Source organism: Apteryx rowi, unplaced genomic scaffold (genome assembly GCF_003343035.1).
Source record: "Apteryx rowi isolate R43461 unplaced genomic scaffold, aptRow1 scaffold_20, whole genome shotgun sequence".
NCBI classification, from domain to species: domain Eukaryota; kingdom Metazoa; phylum Chordata; class Aves; order Apterygiformes; family Apterygidae; genus Apteryx; species Apteryx rowi.
The window spans coordinates 1,330,283-1,355,832 of record NW_020448308.1 but is presented as its reverse complement, the minus strand read 5'-3'; the positions used below and the strand labels follow the sequence as shown (position 1 = coordinate 1,355,832).

General features: G+C 40.2%; 1 protein-coding gene across 1 annotated transcript; it reads right to left on the bottom strand.

Moving 5' to 3' along the window:
• MYL10 (myosin light chain 10) lies at positions 1–22,537 on the bottom strand. Its single transcript, XM_026063671.1, has 7 exons — positions 22,501–22,537; positions 14,570–14,656; positions 11,663–11,738; positions 10,106–10,210; positions 6,350–6,428; positions 1,289–1,337; positions 1–520 (listed from the first exon to the last, which is right to left on the bottom strand). The coding sequence occupies exons 1-7, from the start codon at positions 22,501–22,503 to the stop codon at positions 422–424; spliced, it is 498 nt and encodes a 165-aa protein (XP_025919456.1). The 5' UTR covers positions 22,504–22,537; the 3' UTR covers positions 1–421.
• Positions 22,538–25,550: the final 3,013 nt, after the last annotated feature.

Genomic DNA, 25,550 nt, shown 5'->3' with positions numbered 1-25,550 from the left:
ACAGAATTCTACTTACAAAGTGCTCTTCCTGGTGCAATAAGTTAGAGGATTTCTCAATTAGCACGTGGAGCTTATGTATAAAAGACAAGAGGTTAAGCAACACTGCAGTGTCCAATGGGCCATCTGGTGAACATTAGGACTGTCAATAAATCACGAAAGCACCAGTTCATCAAGAAAATTCCATTTCAAACCACCAACAGGAAAAAAAGGATGGGAAAAACTCACAAAATTGGCATTTTCTGCTTTTATAAAAACAGGAGCATTAAATAACTTTAATCTAATTTCAATTGTTTTATTGGTTCTCTTCTGATGACCACATGGCTTCACATACTGAATGTTTATTCCTTTGTCTTGCACACAAAAGCACTATGAAATAATTTGGTGTATAGGCTCATCACAGGAGAAGCTCATCTCTTTCCTGTTAGTCTTTCTCCTCACCATGGGTGATAACGTAACAGAGGTTCTTATAGTCAAGATTACCAGAGACATCTGGAGGGAAAGCAGCAAACATCTGGTTGATCTGCCAAGCAAACAGGAGATAAGCATTACAAACATGGGACTGTGGGATAGTAACAGGCACTGCTTTACGTTTTCCACCCAGTTCAGCTCCCTTCTGCCCTGATCCATTAACTACCATGGAAGTTTTTTCCTTAGTTTCAATAAAACTGAAATAGAAATCAGGACACAACTAGTTAACACAGTCCTGTTAGAATCCAGAAAAGTTCCCCGTCAAAAAAACCCTCTCCCTAAAGTCCAGGTAAGCCCTGACCAAATAATGTATTCCCATCAGCTCTGCAGCCTGTTCCTGCCATGAACAAACTCCACTCTGAACCTCCTCTTCTAAAAAGAAAGTCCCTCTAAATTCCTCCCGGGCAGCAGAATCCATGCTCCGTCTCACACAAACCACAAAGTCAGTACCTCATTTCAGAACTCATTTCAGATTTCAAACAAAATAACTCTCACAAGAAATGGAAACCAGATCACAGTCCCTGCCCAAACCCATTTGAACTCTAGTAAATTCCTTGCCCAGCTCACCATAGGAAAGAACAGCAAGAGATAGGCCACGCTTACACTTGGACGGAAATCCAAAGAATCTGTTTGACTTTGATTTAGCCATGGAACTATTCAGAAGAGATGCTTTGAATTGTTCCTAATTGCTAGAGTTGGCATCAACCTTCTCGCAGTCTAGACTTGAGCTGAATTCATGCATTTAAAAAGGGGCAAATGCTTATTGCTGAATAGTAGCTAGAGATTTATTCCTATTTTGAATAAGGCAGAAGGTCCTTACCTCTTCTTGACTGAACCGGTCTGCCTGTGTCATAAGCATTTCTTTGATGCTGTTCAAATAAAACGAAATAACCTGATTAAAGGGTGATAATGGCACATGACAATTCAGATGGCAAGATCCCTGGTGAAGTTGCATGAAAGAAAATATGTGTGACCGCATAAATTAGAGCTGTTAATCCTTACATGATATTGTAAGAGATTTTCTGTGGACACCCATCAGTGTCAATGCCTCGCTCTGCCAACTTATTTTGCTTTTGTGACATTTTGTAGAGGTTTAAAATTGTTTAAGGTTATTACTCTAATTGTAATACAGCAATTTTGTATGCTTATCTTAACCTAAAATGGTAGATTGTCTCACTTGCTGTTTAAAGTTTGGATCACTTAACAAAGCCAAAAGAGAGAATATTTCCTGTAAAATCTGAGGATGAAAGGAACAGAGCATGAAATGGGAAAGAGGACTTGAAAGAGAACTCCAGCAGCTATTCCGAATCATCATCTGAGAATCCCTTTATTTGCATGCAGGCGTTCCCAGAGGAGACTAAAACTGCGTGAGACCCGTTGTATTTCATGGTACAATGTCTTGATCTGGAGTTACAGAACTGTAACAAGGACCTTATCCCACACACAATCTGCATCCCATGCAGTTACATCAAAGAGAATATTTTGGGGGCAGACCCTCAGCTGATTTACCCTCTGTTTTCAAACTGGTTGTGGGAAGTCAGCTGAGTGTGTGATTTTTTTTACCTAAGTTTGTAGGTGAATAGAAAAGCCAGAAAAAATGATTACTGCTTCTAGTCTAAGCTCCTTTAGATAAAATGCCTTTATATTTCACCCAGTTCCTCATGTACTGAGGGCAGAACATGTGCAATATGCTAAAGCACTCACCAGTATGAACTCACTTATACCACATAAATACCCCTTTCACTTGCACTGATAATTTCCCCTTCCTGTAGAAGAATACCTATATTAATCCTAAAGAATTTGCATTCACACTGAAGAGGCAGAGAGGTTGTCTCTTTTTGTTATTGCCAAAGGTATTTGTACGTTATCAGATTTTTTTCCAGATCAGTGAAACAGATTACAAATCAGTGATAACAGATGTACCGTCTGATGGGCAAAAACAAAAACTGAAACAAGTAAAGAAACCTGTTTTAGTTCATAGCTTTGAAAAAGGGCTGCTTTTTGGAGGAACTGGCAGCGAAGGGAGTGCTATAGCTCTTCTGAAAACAGCCCTTTCTACTTTTTAAAGTGAATATTTTAAAATACCTATTTGTAATAGAAATCATGCCTGCACAGGAACATCTTTATACGAGCAAGATTCACCTAACATGCATGCAGATATTCAGGCAAAATAGTAAAGCAGCTTCCCTTTCTGCTCCCATGCAACAGGCATCTCGAGTGAAACAAGTCATACATATAAAAGTGTAGTTTTGATGGCGGAGCTACAACTGTACTTCCTTGTATCTCTGACACACATATTGTTTTTCCACTAAAAGGCTGCAACAAAGACATATCCCAATTTGCATAAGAGGCATACGTACTTCTGAATCTCTTTCTTATTGATGTGAAGGACAGAAAGGGAAAACTGGAAAAGGAAGTTTCTGGGTAACAAATAAAGACCTTACGAGAAAGGACAAGAGTGAAAATATTCATGCAAGCTTGGAGAAAAACTCTGAGTTCAAAGACAGAGCTTAAGCTATGGTACATATTTTCCCTGCATTACTTTCCCATGCTCTTTACTTAGCAAAGTCTTTCTTCATCCCTTTCTCTCACATTGCTGGTTTTGTCTTCTTACCCAGGTCATTTGTTATGTGACTGCAGTTTTTGAAGTGGAATTCTCCGATGATCTGTGGTTGCAAGAGCTACAGAGATCATTCTCATCAGCATAAATTGATTATTGGGTGTATGTGCACTAGGACAAACAGCATTAACAAATGTAAATAGGAAGTGTGATACAGGAAGAAGCTTGGTGAATAGAAGGAAGCACTTACAGCAATTTTGTCAGAAGTCACAAATAAACTTCATCACAAACAGGACTGAATTAAAAAGAGATCTGGGTGCTATGTGTCTTCTTTTCACATGTTTAAAGTATTTAGGGGAAAAGAAAAGATCAAATGTCTAATTATAAACTTCTGATGCATAGCCCAATAGGCTCTGGCACACTCACAAGGAAGAAGGACTCAGTTAAGGACCTATGCACATTTTCCGTTATTTATTTTATAGGGAAATGAACACTCGCAATTTCCAAAGCTAGATTATGTACTTTCTTCTTTCTTTGTGTATCTTGTTTTTTTCTTTTTGAAGACTGTTCCTCAAAAAAACCCCAAAACCCAAAGTCTTCTGGGCAAAAAAGAATACTGATTTGTCTTGATGTGGGTGTCAAAATGCTGTCTCTTGTCCTGGCTAACATCAGTTGCTTCTACAGTTACAAACATTTTGTTGCTGTCTTGTATTTTCAAAATATTTTTTTAAATGGTCTGTGAAATCTCTGGGCACTTTGCTTTTTCCCCAGGATTGAGCCTCCCACAGTGCTGTCTTGGAGAAAAACAGGTGATTTTTAATGAGCAGTGCCCTACACCTATGATGAGAAACATCACTAGCTCAGCCAAACTGATTTCCAAAGGTCCAGAATACATTTAAACTCCCTGGGTCCCATATTCATCTGGTACAAATCTGCAAAGTTTTATTGGCATCAGCATTAGCCACAGTTGATGTTGGCCTGACTCACTTTGTCCAATAAATGAATGGTGTTTAGCACTGAATCATCTAACCTTTCCAAAAGCTATGCCAGTTTACACCAGCTGAGAATTGAACCTAAAGCATTTTCTCTTTTTGACATCATGCTATAGGAAGGAGTTTATGTGTGGTATAATGATGCAGAGAAACAAAGTCTGTCATCAAATTTGGAAGTAAGCTATAAACTCCTGGAGCTTCTGGAAAGGTTAGAAGACTCCATCCCGACTACCATCAGATGGACTAAGTGAGTCATTTCCAGACTAGAGGTGAAAACACGCAGAGGGAAGAGACATAAAAATCCCCAGAAGGATGTTAACTCCATGAACATAAAAGGAAGTTCTGATTAAAAGGTCAACATGGCTGGTTTTGGAGAGAAATATTCCAGGATTTTTTAATATGGAGAAATATTATTTATTAACATTAACTGTCATATTGAAAGGGCTGCATGAGCCAACATAAAAATTATTTCAAAACCTTCAAATGTCTAAATTTTGGAAGCATATGAATAGAAGTTAAACCTCAAAGACATTCACGGAATTGATTTAATGGTTTGTTCTGTAATGATCAACATTACCCTCGGGTCTAATAAGTAAACATTATGCTCTGTTGTGGTGATGAACTAAAACAATTGTCTAATGCTAGCAGGGCAGTGGGGGTGGGGACAAGGTTGACCTTTTCCATCAAGGAAGAAAAAGTATTTCTCTCTCATCTTCATTTTGGAGTCTGATACTGCATTCCTAATTTGCCCCAAACTGCAACTGGCTTCAGTGGGGCTTCCAGCATTCCAAGGAATGTAGAACGGGACATAGGGTGGCAAGCTGCAAATTTTGTATGCAGCATATTGTTACAGATAGTGGCGGGAAATAAAACATTTCATGGTTCTTGTATCATTAGAAGGTTGTATTTCATGGCTGTGATTTCACTGCTATGTGATCTGGCCTGTTTGGCAGCAGGATAAATTTTACTCTGATTGTTTGAGTCACTTCTGATGTACTTCTCTGACTCTTCCTCCCAAGCTATTCGGATAATGTTACAACCCCCCCCCCCCCAAAAAAAAAGGAGGACTGTTAACCCCCTGTTTCTTCCAACTGTTTGCTCCATCCACTTATTGGGTCTTGATTTAATTAAGTTGGAAGTTCTTCAGCGAAAGACTGTTTCTTGGTTTTTGTTTGCTTATTGCCTACCAGGATGGGACTCTCATACCTGCCGGGAACTGAAGTGCCACTGTCATTGAAATGCATATTGGTAGTGGAAGGAAATATTGTGCGTGAATTTACTATTTTTAACTTACTTGCATAAGACATCAATAATTGTGGATAACGTCCTGGAAAACTCGACCTCAGAGGTTCTGGTAAAAGACTTAGGGTTCATTTATCACAACATTAGCAGAATCCCTTGATGCACATACTGTATTGTAACTCATAGTTCCCTAATTAGCTACCTATATATACTATGCTTTATAAAACTTATCTGAACTGGCTGCTGCAGTAAAAGTGTAGACCCCAAATTCATCAAGGAATTTAAGCATATGCATATATCTAGGCACATGAAGCATTTCACTGGAGTCACAGGTCAGACCTCATCCATTGCCCTGATTTGATATCATTTATCTCATTTTCCCTGCTTACACCATTCTGGCAGCATAACGAGGATTTAAGTTTGTATGATTAGCAGTTAAAGTCCTTTTACCGTGCTTTGTTGGTGTAACAGGTTATGAATACAAATTAGACCCTGCCTCTTTATTTTAAAAATAGGTTAGGGAGCTCTACTGATAATAATTGTCATATTATTAATAGTAATACTTGATTTGGCATCCACAGTATCTACTGAAATTTACAGCAAATTATTGTCTAGATGCAGAAGGCTCAAACAGTAAACACATAACAAGGGAAATGTCCTCACTAAAACCATGTCCCAGAGTTAATTAAATTGATCACTTTTTTTAAAAGGCAACTAGCCTTCCCATTTTAGTCAAGCACTCTCAGAGTTAGGCACCAGACATTCATTTTAATTTCACATATGGAGTTAATCTACAAAGAGTCATGTGTTGATTTATATCCAGACCTTCAAAAAAGGCTATCTAATGGCCTACATGTGATTATATTTCCGTTGCCTCTTGCAATGTCTGAAGACAATAACATCTTTTTGGTATACAAATACATTCATACAATAGTCTAGTCTTTTAACTCAGGCTTACAAAGCTAAATGCTTCTCCGTCTGCCAGTTCCTCTCCCTCTTAAAATACTGTAAAAAATACAGCTTTTAAATGGTCCTTTAAACTGTGCAATTATTATTATTATTTTAAAAGGATTTGAAATAAACTTACTAGTCTGCCTTTATGTGGCCTTTTCCTTCTGGGTCAAAAATCTTAAAAGCATTCAGAATGGTTTCTTCTGGGTCCGTGCCTAAAATTAATGAAATATAATTTAGAAGCCAGGGTGTATTTCTATAGCTGTCGAATACTCGCTAGGTAATTGCGTTCACTTGAAAACAGAGCAAAATGGAGAATTCTGCAGTTGTAGGTTTGAAGACAAAGGTTTCTCAAGACGGCAGCATTTGTCATGTCAGATAAACAATAGAGGTGAATAGTTCAATGCTCAGAAGCTTAAAAATAATAACTCATATCTATTCTATGTCTGCAGGAGAGAAAACTTCCAGGAACTGGCCTCCAATATCAGTACCCAGAGGATTAGTGGCTTTCAGAAATGAAAATATAACAAACTGTTTCCCTGACTGGCTTCCTTTAATCCTGTACTGTACGTTCCTTGTAAAAACACTTTTTGATGTTACTTGTTCTTCACTATATAGAGAAGAGGTTATTTCCCCCCACTAAAGGAAATGGAGCTCATCATAAAATCAAAATGTCAGTGGAATGCAATGGAAACAGGATGATCAATATAAAATGGTGATTTGCACTTATGTTCTGTAGTGCACTTCCACTTAAGGATCTCTTCATTAAGTAAGTGTTACTTACAGAAACAGGATGGTTTAAAGCACTAGACTGTGGCTCCAAGATTTTGCTTCTGCTCATAGCTGGGCCACAGATTTTTGGTATGACTTTAATTTCCCTGCTCCTCTGTTCCGAGCAATAAAATGATAGTGACGTTCTTCCTTTTTTTCCATCCTTTATCTGTCCCATCTATTTAGACTGGAAAAAAATTTTTCAGGGACTAGCTTTCACAGTGCCTTACTCTTGACTGGTGTTTCTGAGTATTCTGTAATACTGCAAATTCTGAGTATTCTCACTTATAGTCTGTTTCTACCCACACTGAAGTATACCCCATATACTCTGTTTCTGACTAATCTTTAGTATTTCATAACATTATGGTACCATAATACGAATCATTATTCCTAACTGTAAGAAATCAAATTTACAAACAGGCAACCTGAGCCATGGACAAATGAAGCTACTTGGGATGCTGAAATTTTGAAATGTAATTAAAAGAGGATAAGTATTCTGAGAATGTCAACACTATTGTGTTTATGTTCCAAAGTTTGACCAAGGTGGAACCAGAATAGAACCCAGGCAGGGTTGCCTGCCCTAATTGCAATATACACTCCTGACACCTCCTCAGTCTTCTTTGTTTAAAAGGTTTCGCAAGGATTAGTAGCAGTATCTTAGTAGATATAATGGTCAATAACCCAAAATATGGCCTCCTTCTTGTCACACACTGGCCACGTATATTCTTCCGCCAAACTGTAGGCAATGTACTCCAACTGCAAAGAATATATGATCAATACAACAAGCATTGGTATTTAATGAGTGTTTTGATTGTCCCATGAAGAGAAACTTCTTCCAGCTCCAAGGAAGGGGCTGCATTTTAAGTAGTCACCACTGTGTGGGGGATTTTTTTTTTTTTTCCTTACTGTGTTTTACATTTTCTACTCTGTCATATCCTTGGACTTTGGCTTTGAAGAGAAGCAATGCAGCAGGCATTCTTTATTGATTAGCTGGTAAATAAAGTGGTTTCTTTGATGTGCGGCATCTCTGTTTTCTGTACAAATTGTATTATTCTGACTCCCTGTAGAAACAGCTCCATGTGGTTGGCATTAACATAAACTGAGTTTTGTTAGCTGTTCATCTGGCATCATAATCTCAATATACAAAGCTAAAGCTCGTCCCAAAAATCCCAGCTTCCCCTGTATGACAGAAATCAATTATAGCACAACAAATTTTACTTAGAAAGCACCTTTCACCAAATTCTCTGAGTGGTACTTAGCTAATAAAAAGTGTTGCAAAATTGCCATATCCACTTCCTCTAGCCCTTTCTCCCTTTCTAATTGCACTACAAAGGCTCTTCATCCCAATTAGTTTCGATTGGGAATGTGCAGTCTTTTGGCTCTGCTTCCTTTGCATGACAAACCCAACCAGAAGGGCATGACAAGCACAGCTGCGATTTTCCCGTCACCAAATGGAAATTTAAAAAACCTCCTCCTCTGCTAGTAGCCAACAGGAAACCTGCAGACAAGAGGGGTATGCTTCACCATTCACCTTCCTGTGCTGGCTCTGGTTTTAAGCCACACAATTGGCAGGGCTGGACTCTCTGCCAGCTTCAGCAATTGTAAGAGACAGAAGAGGGAAGAGGGGAAAGGAAGAAGAGCTCATTTTCATGCGCTGTGTGATCACAAGCATCGTGAATAGACAGGAACACGTAGCAGGGCACCCCACCAGACATAGTCACATATGCCAGAAGGAAGATCATGGAGATGGCCATTATCTGCTATGCAAGATGATATCTGGAACGCAAAGGTGCAGGTACCACTGTGATCAGGACACTCCAATGTTTGGGAAACAGCATCCCCTCCTCCATGTCTGTCTAGAGCCTTCTCCATCAGCTCTTATACTTCTCAGACAGGCTGCATTCCTTAGCAGTAGTGTATTTCTTTGAGGACATCATCTACTAGTTATATTAGTTCTTCCTTTCAGACCTCTCTACTTTCTGTTCTAAGGGTAAAGAGCCTTTCACTGAAATTGTGCTCAGGAGTATAAAACCTGAGCCCAGTAGCAATACATGTTTTTCTTTTAAGAAGATGAGAGAGGTTTTTTCCATTTTTTTGTTCATTTTATTTGTATCAGCATAATTGCTACCCCAAGAAAAAAAAGGTGAGGGGAGGAGAGAATCAAATCATGTTAGTTACTTTAATGAACTCCTGGGATGTGCTTGGCTAAAGCCTGAAAGAAAAAGAGTGAGGCAAACTACCTTGCTCTGAAGGTCAAGGCTTTCACCAGTCTCTAATGCATACAGGAAGATGATTAGAGGTTCCTCTTGGCCTCACGCTCCCTCTCGCAGTTTTCAGCCATGTACAGTATAAGAGATGAGACTAAATTACTAGCTTCCACATAGAATTTAGTACCTATGTTTTCTGAAGTCCTTACAGTGATTCCTATATATTCTATGGCAATGGGCCAAATTCCTCTTCCTTATCATTCTGTTGAAGTCCACTGAGATTAAATCAGCCCAATTTATCCATTAATTAGGAATTACACCACCGAATCTTCATCCAGCTGAAGCCAATGGCAAAACTACCATTGACCCCAAGTCAGGTCAAGGCTGGGACTTTGGGTTACAACTAACACAGAAAAAGAGGGAAGGCCACGCTGCTCCTAGAGCTCCTTCATGCCTTGTAATTACAAGGAATGTGCAGAGGTCAAGTTTGCATAACAAGCCAAAGGAATGCCAAAAGGTTTATTCATAGAAACACTGAAGATAGATAGCTTTAAACCAGCTAACTCTGGTAGTTATACCAGTATAGTATGAGCAACAAAGACTTCAGCCTGGGGACCTATAGATGGTGAATAACTCATCTGCACTGGGCTCCAAGCTGCCATGATTTCATTACTTTCTGAACCTGAACGTGCCACTTTCATGTTAGCTTATGCAAGCTGAAATCACACCTTTGAATTGTCCTCTAAACTGTCCCTTAGCCTTTTCATACCTCAGCTCTGTCTGCAGAAATGGAGATCGCTCCTTGCCTCTGAGCATTTTTCTGTGGATACATTATTATAATTTGCAAGGTGCTGAGATATTTCAGTGTTGAGAATCTTTAACAGATACCTCTCCAACGCCCCAAAGGTACTTACCTTTCAGCTTTTCCCCAAACATAGTAAGGAAGACAGTGAAGTTAATGGGACCTGGCGCCTCCTTCACCATGTCTTCTAGCTCTTCATTCTTGACATTTAGACGACCTGCAGCAGAGATTATTTTTCATAATAAATCACAAATTGTGTTTCAAAAAAATGATTCCTATTCATCTCCTCCCACTGGTGAGCTCAGGGCCCTGTGCAACTTTGCTAATAACATGGCAGAACACAACTCCGGAATACTCCAATGTAAAACAAACTGGCAGAATTGGCTCTAAGATCAAATGGTGAGCGAAGGAGTAGGAGGGATAAGTAATACAGACCTGGCCAGCAGTGGACAAAAGAAGAGGCCACTTCCAAATAAATTGTTTTGGTTTGTGGGTTTTTTTTTTAACCTCAGGTGAAATACTAGCCCCACTGATATTAATAGCAGAGCTCAAAGTGACTGAAGTGGATCCAATGTCTCAGTCTTTGCCCTCTTGTATATTAAGATGCCTTTGTGAGTAGAGAACAGATGGATGAGTTCAGTAATCCTATCTCTTTGCCATCATTGTGCTGGACTATTGATGAGCGTTTAGACCCTGGCACCCCTACTCAAATTGAGTGGTAACCTGCTGTGACTTTACTTCATAAGCATTCAAGGGCTTCACTGAATGGGAAGGATACCAGAACTTGGCCTTAAGAAATAAATACTTCAGGATAGCAGTAGCTGCAGGCCAAAGTTTGAAAACCTCTAAGGAACTCAGGAGCTGCTGCTCTTTGCACTGACTCTGCTGGAGCCTGATTCCACTCCAGGGAGCACTAAAGATTCTTATCAAGCTCTTTTTAATAAGATCCAGATGGCAAAAGCTCAAATGCCTACATCACTGTTCAAGCCTCAAATGTTGCAACAAGGATACAGCTCGAAGTTTGGGATCATGAGCATTTTGACTTTTCCTTTGCTTGGGAAGATTTTCTTTAATCTGCCTGATGTTGGCAGAATCGTGATGCACATGCAATGGACAATACTTAATCTCATGACATGCACATTCCACCCCACATCAAGGCACAATGGCACAGAACCTCACATGAAGTCTTCCTACTTTGGTGTGGGCAGAGGGGCAGCTAGTCCATGACAGGAACGTTAATTGGTAGATATTGCATGGCTCCTAGATGAAAAAGGTACAGCTTGTGAAGCCTGGATTCAGAGGCAAATCAGAAATGCCTGGCACGGACCCCTACTTGGGTGGGCTTTTTATGAAATGGTTGAAGGGGAGGGATCAGTGCCTCTGGAGAGCTGCCAGGTACACAGCTCTGTAGCACCCACCCATGAGGCCCAGAGGGACCTTCATTTAGTTTCTGAAAGAGGCTGCTTGGTAGACTTCCCAGCTGGAGGTTTGTAGTCAGGATAGCAACCACTATAAAGGAGGAAGATCAAATCGAACAGGTTTCCTTTTGCTTCCTGCGTATCTCTTGAATCCCCCCCCACTCTAATTCTAATCTAAACCTTTCTTATGTGCTTGAAATTTAAGTGCATTTCTGTTACTTTTAATTATTTAATTATTATTACCAGTTTACCTAGTGCAGCAAATGTGTCTCTCAAGTCTGCTTTGTCAATAAAGCCATCCCTGTTCTGATCCATGATGGTAAAAGCCTGTTGGAAGAAAAGGGACAATTTACTACCAATGCCATTTTGCACTGGACAGTGCTACAATCACACATACCTGTCCATGGGGCAGTATATCGATACTGTAAGGAAGAATATTTAACATTCTTTGATTCATCCACACCATGCCACATTGGTGTGCTTTCCTCACTTTTAACATATTACTGTATCTTGGCAAGGGGATTAATTAAACCCTCCCAAACCTCTTCTTACTAAATTAATGCTCAGTGCAGCGTGGAGCTGGTCTGAAGCCAATGCTGGCAGCTTTAGCCATTCAGGCCTTAACCCATAAAAGTTTGAACTAGAGAAGCTCTAGTCATGGGTTACTAACTCTGTGTGTTTTGTACCTTTCCCATATCCCAGTCCTTTGTTCAGCTATCATATTCTGTAAAACATTTAATTACTGTAGATAGCTCTCTACTATTAAGCTAAATTCAGTTTCTTCTGGACCTTAAAACAATGCTTCACAGAAGGAAAGCTGAATTTAAAAGAGGACACAGAAATTTAGGTTTCATGGTATTATTTATTCAAAGTTTGTTTCCCTTTCCAATAAGTTGTGTCCTTCAGACAGTACTGATTGTGCTCTGAATGACCTTAATGTGCTGAACTTAAATACTTCTCGTCAGGCAAAATTCAAGTTTTGATTTTGATTCAACTTCTTCTATTTTCAGCCAACAGAGAATTTATGTGCTCTACCCATTATTTATCCAGCTCACTGTCTATCTACCTATTTGCATGTCTGGCTATTTGCTGCCCTCACACTTTTCATGTTTCATTGATTTTGAAAGATTTTAATGACCTGAAATTCCCCTGAACATACTATGAGGAATATTAGTAGAACCAGTCATGTCTCTGAAGATGGTTATCTGTCTGACATGTGCATCAATATGAGAGTGTATCTTTACACTGACCAGGAAATATTTTACTTCAGGATTATTATGAAAGACAACATTCCCCTGAGATTGCAGCCAGTCCATTGCAACTACAGTAACTTGCAGAGTTTTAAAGTTTACAGGGTGCACTTCTTTCCATGATCATATTATATTAATACATCTTCATGTAGTTTTACCTCCAGTTTCTTACAAAGCCTCACTGCTCACGTTCCAGTTTGCCCATGTGATTACTTGCAGCATGCATGCTCATAACACTTCATTTACCTGCCAAGCCATCACCTAATAGAGAAATTAAGCCCAGCTCTTTAGAGTTGCTTTCATTCCTTTTTGGGGGGCTTGCTTTAAAGGGTGATTAAGCATCCCCACAATTTGGAAGCAAAACAGAAAGAAATATGAAGACCAAAGCAGAGCCCTACAAGTTCACAAAGGAAAGGAAGAGATTTAGAGCTTTAGAGCATTTTATATCTTAATGAGTGAACTTAAAATAACATAATCACAACGATGATGAAACATTTTCTAGTGAGCTCATTGAAATCTCTGGATGAAACTGTTCTGATCAAAAACAACTTTTCAACCAAAATGAAGAAATATTTTTCCCCCAAGTATATATTTTTTTTAACGCAACATCACTTGAGCTCTTGGTTTTCACCAGACCACTCCACTGTCTCAAGACATTGCCATCATCCTGCCACTGTCCCCCCAGAAATGTTCCAAACACTATCTTATTTAAAATAGTTCAAAAGTAGCATTCTGACCAGCACTTATTTTTGAAGCTAAGTCTTCAGACAGTATTCTTTGGAGAAAATAAAACTGGAAGTTCATAGGATTCAGATGGGAGCTGGGAGAAGAGTGTTAAACATGTTCCCGTTAACTCTGTGGAAAAGGTCAGCAGTTTCAATTAATTTACTTGAGCCATGTTTACAATTCTTTGTATGGGTTTTTAGTCTCATTCACCATTGAGCTTTGCTGGTGGGAATCCTCATGAAAAGTTGAAAGCCACAAGTACAAAATTTACAGTACCTATTTATCACATTGGATTTTATCTTGGATATGTGTGTGTTCAGGCTTATGTGACCAGTCATAAGTAACCAACAGCTCAAATGCAATAACAAAGAGTTAATAAAAATGGAAATAAATAAATAATTTATAATGACAAACCAATGGAAACTATGATGGCCTTGTGGACATTCCAGAATCAGAACAAGAGTGTAAACTCATCAAACAAATTATCTTTCTTTAATTATGCATCAGCTTTTACAGCAGCCCATTAGATTCGCCTCCTCACAGGTAACTGATGAAAGAATCCACAATGCCTGGTAATACCAAATTCTTTGGGGGCTGAAAGATGCTTACTTAGTTAACCTCAGCATGTTGTTTTCTTTTATGGGCATTTAAGGAGCAAGCAGGCTGAGGGCTTCTCGGTGTTTTTGTTTCTAGTTTGTGGACAGTGTTAGTAGGGCACAGAAGAATATTTTCTATTGCTATTGTGGAATAGTCCACTAATTAAAGTCCTGGTTCAATAAAGCAGCTCTATTCAGGACAACACTTGAGCACTTAAGACTATTCTTATTAAAATACCACTTAAACTTAACTTTAAACATGTGCTCAAGTGTTTTCCTGAATCAGGGCTAAAGTAGATGAGATAATAATTTTATTTTTTGTGGACCTTGGGGGCTTTTTGAATAAGCCTAGGGTTTGAAACAGGAGAGTTAGGGAGGGACAGAATGAAGGAATGAAAGAATGAAGGAAAGAACAAACAAACACACAAGGAAAATGATATACCAGCCAAAACCACAGAGATGATTCAGAAAACAACTGTGTGTTCTATTAAAACAGATGGAGAATCGAATAAAGGTTACAAACAAAACCTATGTTACCCATTAGCAGTGACAGGACACTATACGGAACAGCAGAACAGTGACCAACCTCTTTGAACTCCTGGATCTGGGTTTGTTCAAACATAGAGAATACATTGGAACCACCTTCTACCTTCTTCTTTGCCTTTTTTGGAGACTGTAATATAAATAAAAAGATCAAGTATGTATTACCTTGTCTGTTAAGAACCCATGAAAACAAATTCCATCTTTAACTGAAGGTAAAATATATACAGTCAAGTAATACAAGAGGATTGTGTTTTGTCATGATGAATTTTTTATTTCAGTCCTCAACATATATATATATGTATGTATGTATGTATGTATGTATGTGTGGCATATAAAAATGCTGGTTTAGTTACAGATGAATCTCTCATTAAGAGTTTCTGCCATTGCCTTCCTCTGGACTAGAACCTGGCAGCTCAGAGAAACAAGGACCGCTTGTCACTGTGCTACCTCGAAAGCAGTGTGGGACCCAAAGTGTGACGCTGAGAATCACAGCTGGGCCACTGCTTGTTCCCTGGGGAAAGTGACCTCTGCCAGAGCCTTTGACACAGGAGCCTGCTTCCCCTGTTGCACTGGCTTTGCTGAGCTCTCTGCTGCGGTGGAGTGACACCAGCTTATAGTCTCGCTTGGAGACGTAGGCTGAAATTCCCATACCTGCTGTTCTCAAGAAACACAAGTAATTCAGGTAAGTGGCTATGGGAACTCCTTCCCAGCTCCTGTGCAGGGGTAGGTAGCCAGGCTCAAAATGAGGCACTGCATGAAGACTCAGCTAGGGAGCTATAAAGGGAAATTTTATCCTTTCCTAGTGACACAGAAATGTTTAGAAGTCTACTCTATCCAGACCAACACTGATTGAACAGATTCTTCCTAGACAGAAATGCCTTCCACACCTGGAGGAGACTCTATATTCTTGCACCGAGCTCTGATAATACACTACGTTGCCTCACTAGGCTAGATAACTACATTATCTTCAATAAACGGAAGGCCAGGCTTTTATCACCAGACTATAGTCTGAAGGCTAAGGCACAGAAAGATTGGGGAGAGAGCTGTGATTTTACTTAAAAACCTAATGTTCACTAAAAATGAATCAGAACTAGGCATCATTATATACCTCTGAATAAGGGCCCAACCAGCTTGCCTAAGACAATAGAGTTTTTGTTTTGCAGTAAGGAATCAAATCTGTGATTCCTGTAGATTACAAAAATGTTTTAACCACAGCATCATCCTTATTTGGGGCAGGACAACAGACTACGTGGTCTCTTGAGTACCCTTCCAAATAGATTTTTTTTTCTGTATCATTTCTACTTTTAAACTTCATTATCACAGTCCCACCTGGTTCTCATGTCATGGAAAATGAGTTTTATTCAGTTTGGGCTATTCTGCATGGAACAGAAAGCAACTTCTACTGTCTCCTTTCATCAAAATAAAAAAGCCTGTGAAGGTTCAAATTCAATACTGATTTCAAATATCCTGAGGAGCAGAGCAGCTCAAGGAAATATTCCCGCTTGACTCTGTTAGAAGCATACATTGTCTGATCAATTTAATTTGCCAGGCGGATTTCCGCACTCAGCCATCCTGTTGTAGATCCCAGGTTGAAAATTAGGGCTATGGTAGACATTCACCCACATGCCCACACTGCAGATCTGTCAATCTCCAATCAGCTAATTCAAAGTACTAAAATCTGGAACTAGGAATGGAAATGAAAAGAAAAATGTATTTGTAGTGAGAATAAAAATAAGGATAAAATGCCATCCCAGGCATGGAAAAAAAAGTGAATAAATGGAATATTTAATGAATGTAGAAATATTGATTTTGGAATAAAGAGATTCCCTCCTCCTTCTACACATGAAATAAGTGTTATTTTGAGCAGCAATGGGCAGCCTTCCATGTAACGTGAAGTGCCTGGTGGAGGTTTTCAACACTTCCAGATTGACTGGAAATATTAAGGACAATCCTACGTATTTACAATGTATTTGTTCCCTGAGGTAAAAAGAAAGCAGATGTTACCCAGTGGAATGTATTGCAAGCTGTCTAGGGGAACTGGCTGCATGGCATAAGGTTGGCTTCAGCGTTTTTGGGTGCAGCAGCAGAACTGGTTCTCCTGTGATCTTGTAGCTGATCGTTATGAAGGCAAAATACATGCTTTCCTATTCTCATACTCTGCTCTGCTGTGGCCAAATACAGCAGTCATATTCAACACGGTAAAAATTTTCCATGCTAGTAAACAATTTGCATCTTTTAAGATTAACACCACAAGGAGAGAGAGTGTGCTCCAGCTCGAGGTTTTGCGAACTTTATATGCCAAATGCTGGCAATATGTCCATTCTTCCTCAACAGTTTGATGGGTTCTCCGTGCAGTAACACTTTAAACAGGGATTATAGCGGTAAGGAAGGGTCAGACAAACCCAAAAGCTGTGGCTAATAGTCTATTAGAAACAGACCGTCAGCAACAACAAACACCACCCAAAAGTTTCTTAAAGTTAGTGAAGTTCTATTCTAGGCAGAAGAGATTGAAGCCTATTTATCCAGAGAACGATCACCATACTAGGACAACTTAATCCCAGCACAATACTTGTTCATGGCTACTCTTTCGTTATTAATCTCCAGGGATGATAAAGGACATCGGTGCCCATGTGGCTCATTCTATCTTTAGTTTTTCTGCTGAAGCTGTGAGTGTGGATCCTATTTATGATCTATCTGGTCACTTGTGGAATGGGACTAAGACCACCAGTGCATTTCACAGGGGCCAAAGAACAGCTGTCGGGTGGGAATGGCTTTCCATCACCAGTTTCAAGCTAAGTCTGTCGGTATCAAAGGTATCCAGCATTCTGGATCATCAGTCTCCTGTCTTTTTGCATTTGCAGTATTGGGAACATAATTTGATCTGTTCTGAAAAACTAGGAAATCCATAATCAGAGAAAGAAACTGTGACTTGATTTTGCATGACTGGTGGATAGGGAGCTGGGATGTAGAATAAGGATGAGTGATAAGGAGGTGGAACAGGAGTATTGTCACTGTCTTTCTGAGGAGTAAGTCAAACCCAAAGGCAGCTCTAGGAGACTAGAAATAGGTCTGAGCTGCTGGCTGACAGATCCAAACCCTCCAGAGTTCTTTAATGAACAGAAACAGGATTCTGACTCAGGAGTATCTCTCTGAAAGAGTTACCTAGCAAAAAGGGCAACACCGAATTGAGCAAATACATGGTTTCTAAACCGGGACCTGTCAAGTATTTAGTAGGTGACCTACAGACAGGCAAGGAGGGGACTGAGACATCACTACTCTCTGCCTTGATTTCTCCATTTGTAAAATGCGAAGGGTACCTAGCTGCACTTTGCAAAAATGGTTGCTCTGTCTTTGCAACATGTGCTCTCAGACTGACATACAAAACATGCCAGATGAGGCTGAAGAGGCAGGGGTCCCCTGGGCTCAGATTCCAGGGCCTTGATAGCGGGAAGAATGTTGCAACAACTGAACAAGCCTATTAATATTCCTGCCTGAGTGTATTAATCATCCCATTGTGAACAAAACAACACTTCACTTTAGAAGAGAAATCTCAGGCTTGTCGCATATCACTCATTTGTCTTACCAGTGTTAGTGCTCTCAATTAGCCTGGGTTTTAAAGGGTTTCTTTGCTTTTTTTTTTTTTTTAAAAGAAGCTTTAAATGAAAAATGGAGCCGTACCAGAATCTGGTCCCAAGACAGCTCTGCTGAGCCAGGCACTTGCTTTGAGTTGTGTTTCCTTCACTGAGATTCTTTACATTTCTCCTGTCCGGTAGTGTCAGGGAGTCTGGGACTGCAAGGATAGAGCATGGGCACGGACAGGCAGAAATGATGAGCACGCATTGCCTTTGCCTTTTTGGATACAAGAGTAGGGATCATTTTGTATACGTTTGTCTTGGGGGGTTACATGTGTGTTAGTGAGATGTAAAGGGAATATGTTTAAGAGTGAAGAAATCTCTTCTGGTTTAAGGGCAACCTACAAAGAAAAGGGGGCAAGGAATCAGCTTAGATCTTTACATGCAAAGAAGGGAAAAGTGGAAAATACTTGATTCTTACTTCAGAACATAAGCCCTTCTTTACCCTGATAAACTTACAAAAAGGCTGGGGCTAGAGCAGGTTCTTGATATCAGAGATAAAAACTGATCAGCCCCTTCAGTGAATTTCTCAGACATCCCAGGAAGTGGTGGTAACACAGATGAGTTGCTGCCAGATAGCGAAGGAACAGCTCCATGAGATGTTAGCTACTCTGCACTGACTGCTCAGGCGCGTGCTTCTGCCCTGCTGCAGGTATGAAGCAGCTGACTCCTACCAAGCCTTTTCTGCAGAGCAAGAATGTCTCCATGGACAATCAGGCAAAATAGGCAGTAATCTGACCATGAGCTGTATCTTGGTTGCCTCATGGTAATTCATGTAGACATTGTCTTTTGGGGAGGTCAATCCCCAGTTTGGTCCAACACATCCTAAAATGCTCAGAAAACACTCTAAATAAAAGAAAGACGACAGGGTGATAATGCTGACAGCCAGAGTTAAAACACAAGCAGAAACCCCTCCTCACTCAACAACTTACTGTGTATTTTCTTTTCTTTAACCGAAAAGGACACAAAATCTTTCCACCAGTGGATAAGCAGGTCTCCTGGGAAGTTCTTCAGTGAAAAAGAGTGAAGTACACTATTAAGAGACTGCTTTGGTTGTCTTTTACCCTGACTCATTCATTCAGTCCAGGGCAATGTAGGCATAAGGTGCTACCAGCTTTGAATTACACTCTTTCACATTTTATACTTCCTTTCTTTGCAACTACGTCAGTGGCTGCAGAAAAGACAGAATCATCCATCATCTTGCTCAGATTCTGTCCACCACTGTGATCTACAGTACGATGTTAACCCTGAGTTACTACTACTTTTTCATTCATCACACTTTCTCCTTGTTTTCTGTCCACTCTGGAATCTCAAGACTGATGTTCCCTGTCTTTGAATTTTGGTTTTCACTGAATCCAGCTTCTGAATCCAAGAGATTTCTGCAGTGTTGAACAGAATTTTTGTTGTTATCATCACATAAGTTTGCTCTGCTGAGATATTTTACATTGCATCCGCACAAAGATCCCAGCTATGGGCAAGCCACATGTTTTTAGCATGGATTAGATCCTTTTTGGGACAGGTGAGCAGAATATGGCCAACCCAAGTGCTTGCCTTGCAGGGAACAGTCTAGAGGAAAAAGCAACATAAACTGCTCTAAGGGCACGATTTGCATTTCAAACAGGCAACAGCCTCAGATCATTCAAATAAAAACCCACATTATCAGAAGTGAGGAACACAAGATCTTTTTATTACCCACTCTGCACTCACAAACAGATCCCTCCCTTCTCATCCTCACTCCATTTTATATGTAGTCCCAGCCTCCCACACACCCACACAGACACACACACCTTTGATCCCTGCTAGATGCAAAAATCTGTTGGACTGCATCTTCCCTGCTTCACACTCATGTACACAAAAGCATTCTCCTTTGCCCCACATAAAATCCCTTCCCAATCACTGTCTCCTTTTTTCCGCATGCACAGCTACACTGAGAGCATGTACTATCTCCCAATACTTATCTATGAACAGCAGATAACCTCTCCAGCCACAGATTGCTTAACCTCTGTGACCCAACATTCACTAACTGCTTTCCCCACCCAACAAATTTTCTTCTCTGGCGTATACATATCCTCCTGCTTCATGTAAACAGCCAAGCAGTCCCTCTCCACCCACGCAGTCCCCTGTGCTCACACACACACACATTTACACGCACACATAGGCATGCACGTGCACACGCGTCCACAGATAGTTCAGCAGTGAAACGACAGGCCACGTTTTCAGCTAGTGAAGTCAGCCTGGTTCCACTGAGGTCAGTACTCTTTTCAGTACAGGTGGTACATTCCAGGCAGTTACGCAGGCTGCAAAACACATTTGATCAGAACGCAATCTATTTTTGGGTACAGAGTTCCTTTCAGCATGCAGAATTTGCTACAAGGTGTCACTCGAACTGAATAAACACAGGGATGTTTTTGGAATACGAAAAAGGCCTGCCTCGCTTGTCTTCCACCTCTCTTCCTTCCTTCCTTCTCTCCAGCAGCATCGTGCATGTAGAGACACCACAGACCCAACTTTGCTGAAATTCCCTGGAATTAACGGAGAGCCGTGGAGCCACAGTGCTCAGGATTCCATTCCGCAGCACTTGTGTGGTCTGCTCTCGCTAGAAAAATTATCTCCCTGAACCCTGCCTCTCTCATTCTCATCAGCCCTGTATGTCAGAGCCTAGTAGCACTGGCTGACTTGTAATTATTTTTTACTGTGCTGCTTTGTCTGCACTAATCCTTTGAAAGTAGCTTTACTGCACATCTGAAATATTATGATGCTATAAAACCTCTGTAATATTTATAAATCCCTTAAGACATCATAAAGAGAGAAAAAAACCTCCCCACAGAGTTCATCTAGCATAATTACATATACATTTCCCTCTGATTAATAAAAAATGATCACTTCCTTATGTAAAGATATTCTTCAGCTTTCTTTCATTAAGACTATTTTTTCCTTCCCATTTTAAATCTGTTTCATGTGTCCCTGTATAGTAAGGTATCTCAGAAGATATTTTCCCAAAACAAAAGGCACAATGAAATGAACCACCAAAGAGAATCATCACTTGAACTGGGAGCGAGGAGACCGAACAGAGCCTTTTGCTGTAGTTTCACATCTCCTAACTTATGCAATTTGGCCACAGAATGTGCTGAAATATTCTAGAACGTCAAGCAGTGTGGTGTGTCATGTCACCAAATAGGAGGGAAAGGAACTGGCAAATAAAAAGGAAAGGAAAGGAAATAGAGAGACCCAGCACGTCTCCCCTGCAGCCCCCAAAAGGGCTGGCTTAGACTTTAGTGAAGCTGATTAAAGGAAAACCTGTAAATCCACAACTGAAGAGGAAGAATCAGCACAGACACTGTTCATCTCTAAAACGGTGGTGAAGAACACAATTAGCGGCTCATGTGTTCAGTGAGAAGCTATTTACATAGGGCTTGCACAGGCTGAAACCGGAACCTAGTTTTGTGCATGGGTTTTAGAAATGACTTTGAACGTGGTTTTATCCTGCTCAGAACAGCACTTGGATCACATTCATCACCTGCTTAAATGGGATCAGGTTTAAACTAAGCTTTGAGAAAGCTTTTCACACACAACTCCCTCTCCAGTGTCCTCCAGAATCAAATACTGCATAGCCTAAGGGAGCTACTGGGTAGCATTATATTAAGACAGCCTGAAAAGGACCTGTGAATAGGAGAAAAATGAGGAAACAGCTGAAATCACCAGCTTTTTTTTAATATTATTGTACTAATTCCTCTGAGTTTGCAGAAGACAAAGACAGAGCCAGACCTGCCTGACGCCCCTTAGGCAGGGATTCTTTGCTCTTTGGATTGACTCCGAGTGCACCTTTGATGCTGAGGTGGCATCTGAGTCCCAAAGCGAAAAGCCAGCAGGGAGCAGGGTAAAGGCAAGACACGGGAATCTCTGCAGTACTTCCTACTTCTCCCCGCATCCTGAGAGCAATGGAGTTACAATTACAGAGATATCCCTTTCCCTCACTCCCCATCAAGCCATACCAGACCTTAGGACTAGTTAATACTTGCAGTGCCAGTCACTGCTGCCCTAGTGGATTAGTCTTGGAAAGAGATGCATGAGCTCTTCCCTTCAGCAAGTGCATCTATGTTGCATAAATCAAGACTGACATCTTTTTCCCTACTTTCTGCATTTGTTAAACTGTTGCAGAAAAGTCCTCTGAAGTTTGCAGCTCACTCTATGGACTATATCTTCATTCTGAATGTGAGACTAAATATGATATTTCATGGGGTCCGATGTGATTATTACTGCTCTGCTAGAATGGTCATGGTGAGAAAGAAAGAGAGACAGACAGAAAGGTAAACAGACAGCCATGGGAAAAAATAAAACCTACCATGCTGCTGCTGCTCCTTCCGCCCCTTCTCTGCCAACTAGTCAGCCAGCAAACGCAATGCCAATTGTCTCTTTATATAGTGTCACCAAGGAATAAAAATATGCCTGCTCCAAGTTTAGACAATAGATGTAAGATTGGAAAAGTGCAGTAATTGGATCCCAATACTATTCCAAGCATCTGTTCCATGCAGGGCTTTTGCTTTCACAGAAATAATGCAGTAGATAAGCAGAGTAGGCAGTTGGGATACAATTGGACAGCACTCACAATAAGCTAGAGCTGAAGGGGTTTTCCCATGTACTTCTAAATAATGAACACCGCACACGCACTAAAGAGATTTAAATGGACAAGGCATCCTGAAAAAGCAGAAAAAGAATCACGCTCCTTGAGAAAACAGAGAAGAAACTAGCAGTAAATCCTGGCCACTGAGACGGCTGGTTGCTTCAGAGCCTGGTGCCCTCATTCGGAGTCCCAGCAAAATCAGTGAGGTTCTGTATAGCTGCAACTGCAACTGGGATGTATGCTGGAAAAAAATCTACTCTACAGATGGCAATAAAGCGAGGCAGACCAGGTCTGATTTCTCTGAATCTATCATACATGCCTGAAGTCCAGGGACCAGATCTCAAGCTACTGCAAACTGATGAAGAGTCACGGACTCCAAAGCATGAAAAAAAGAGATGTGTAGCAATGAATATGGCGTTGAGAGCAGGATAAAATAGAAGGCAGCGTAGAAACCACAAGGGCCATGTCTCTCAGGGAATGCACGTGGACATTAATGCATACACATTCCATCCAACTCATAAATCATTTTTGGCATTAAAACAATGGGCCAAAACTTTAACCAGTACAAACTGGCATAATTCCACAGAAGTGAAATCATACTTACTAAAGGTCTAGTATGTGTGTGTGCGAGTATCTATGCAGGACAAATGGTGCATTAAAAAAAGCAACAGCAGGTTTTTCAGGAACATGCGCTAGCATCTGAAGTACATGTCTACAGCAGTCACACTGACTTTGGGTCAGGAAAGTGCTTAGCCAATTAACTGAACTTTGAGACAGACAAATGTTTAAGTATCTAGCTGAACAAGGACCTTGCTCTTTCTCCAGGTCCAGCCCCTTATCGTGCTGTCATCTCTAATCTTAGATTTGACTGCATGCTTTTTAGGGCAAGGACTGTTTTAGGTGTTATGAAGTACCTTGAACACCTACAGGGATAATTAAGTAATAAATAAGCATAATACAGTTCCTATGACTTCATCAAAATTGTCGTGGATACAAGTCAGAATTTAGCCTTGTGTTCATTGTTCTGACTTCAGTGGAGTTGTACCAAAACCTAGTGTAACACAGCGTAAAAATAAATCCCTCACTCCACTCACCTGCAACTGCCTGGAGGATAGCAGACCCATCTTTATATTTCAGACTGAATTTGGTAAGCTGAAAAACTCAGAATAAGGCTATTGAGGAAAATCTTATGGAATTTCAAAGGTTTCCTGTAAGCAATGGGACAAAGACTTATCATATTCACTGGTTTAGGTCCTGATCCAGCAAAGCTGTTGAGCATGTGTTTAACTACAGGGAGGGAATAGTCCCACTGAAATCAATGTAACTGCTCACATACTTACATTTAAGAACATGGTTACATCTTTTGCAGGATCAGCACTCTAATCCTAACACAAGAGCCATATGAGCAGCCGCTTTGTCATTGACTTCACGAGGCCTAGGTTTCCATCCTGTGACTGCTGTGTCCTTTTTTGGAAGAATACTTATCTTTTCATGAAACCATTTCATGTGTTTGTCCTAACAGCTCTATTAACAGATGCTTTGTACTGTTTCTTTGACAGTTTTGTTTTCTCTTATCTAGTATATCACCAATCACGATTATTATCAGCAATTTGCTCCTTAGTTTTCTAGCTTGATCTGCAGGCATTTTCCAATAGCGCATGTATTTTCTACATTGATCTTTGTCTTTTCACAAAATTTCTGCATTAAATGAATTCTTCCAAGCCATTTTTTAATGACGTGACATGTTAGGATAAAACCCCCACAATACTGTGTGTTTGTAATGCACATGTACTGAGAGACCAGAACCCTCTCTGCTTAGTCTATAAAACAAATCCACAGAGGAATTAAGGGAGACATACATCTTGGCTTTAAAGGTCTGCTTGCTTCTGCAACTGCCTCCAAATTATAGAAAGGCTCCAGACTGGAGAGGGGAGGGAGAAAAGGGGGGAATAACATAAGGACTGGAAAAGAAAGGCTTGAATTTAATTGCCCTAAAAATTTCAATCATTCAATCTGGTAATTAGAGAGCTGGCTGATTCAGAAGGCAATTTCATTAAAAAAAAAAAACCAAAACAACAAGATAATTGATGCTAAGTGAATATTTTACCTGAAATATTAAATACTAAACTTAAGTCTGCCTCCAGGGCCCTTTCTGCTACCCCTTTTTGATCTGTCTTTCTACTTCTTTGCATTTTCCTCTCACATGACTCAACAGAACAGGACACTCCTTTAAGAATCAGATTGTCATGGGGACAGGTTTATTTGAACTCTCTGTGCTGTGAAGGAGACAACATAATGATTTATTAGTGAAGAAAATAATAATAGGAAGTCTCCTGAGATCCAGCCTGGCTGCAAATCTCAGTGAGATTTTCCAGCATTGAGTCCCTATGTTTCTCTGGCCATAAGCAAGGTTTGATGTACTACTAAGGGGAATGGCTTTCTTATGAACTTAACAATACTTACCAGAATGTCTCATGTTTAATTCTGGAGTCTCTGATGCTGCAAAATGATACTTAAAGGTAGATCTCTGCACTCATGCAGAGCACTGTGGATGTCGGTGTCACAGGGGTCTGATTGCACAGATCTCTTTGCAGGATGGAGAACAGGCTTATTGCATGCTGTTCAGAAGTAACTGTTAGTTTTCTAATATTTAAGAGTCTAATGAACCAGGACAGCATCTTATACACATCTGCAAGGAATGACATGCCTGGAAATTAAGTAGATATTAATTTCTACTAAATGTATAGATAGAGAAAAGATCCCTATGCTCT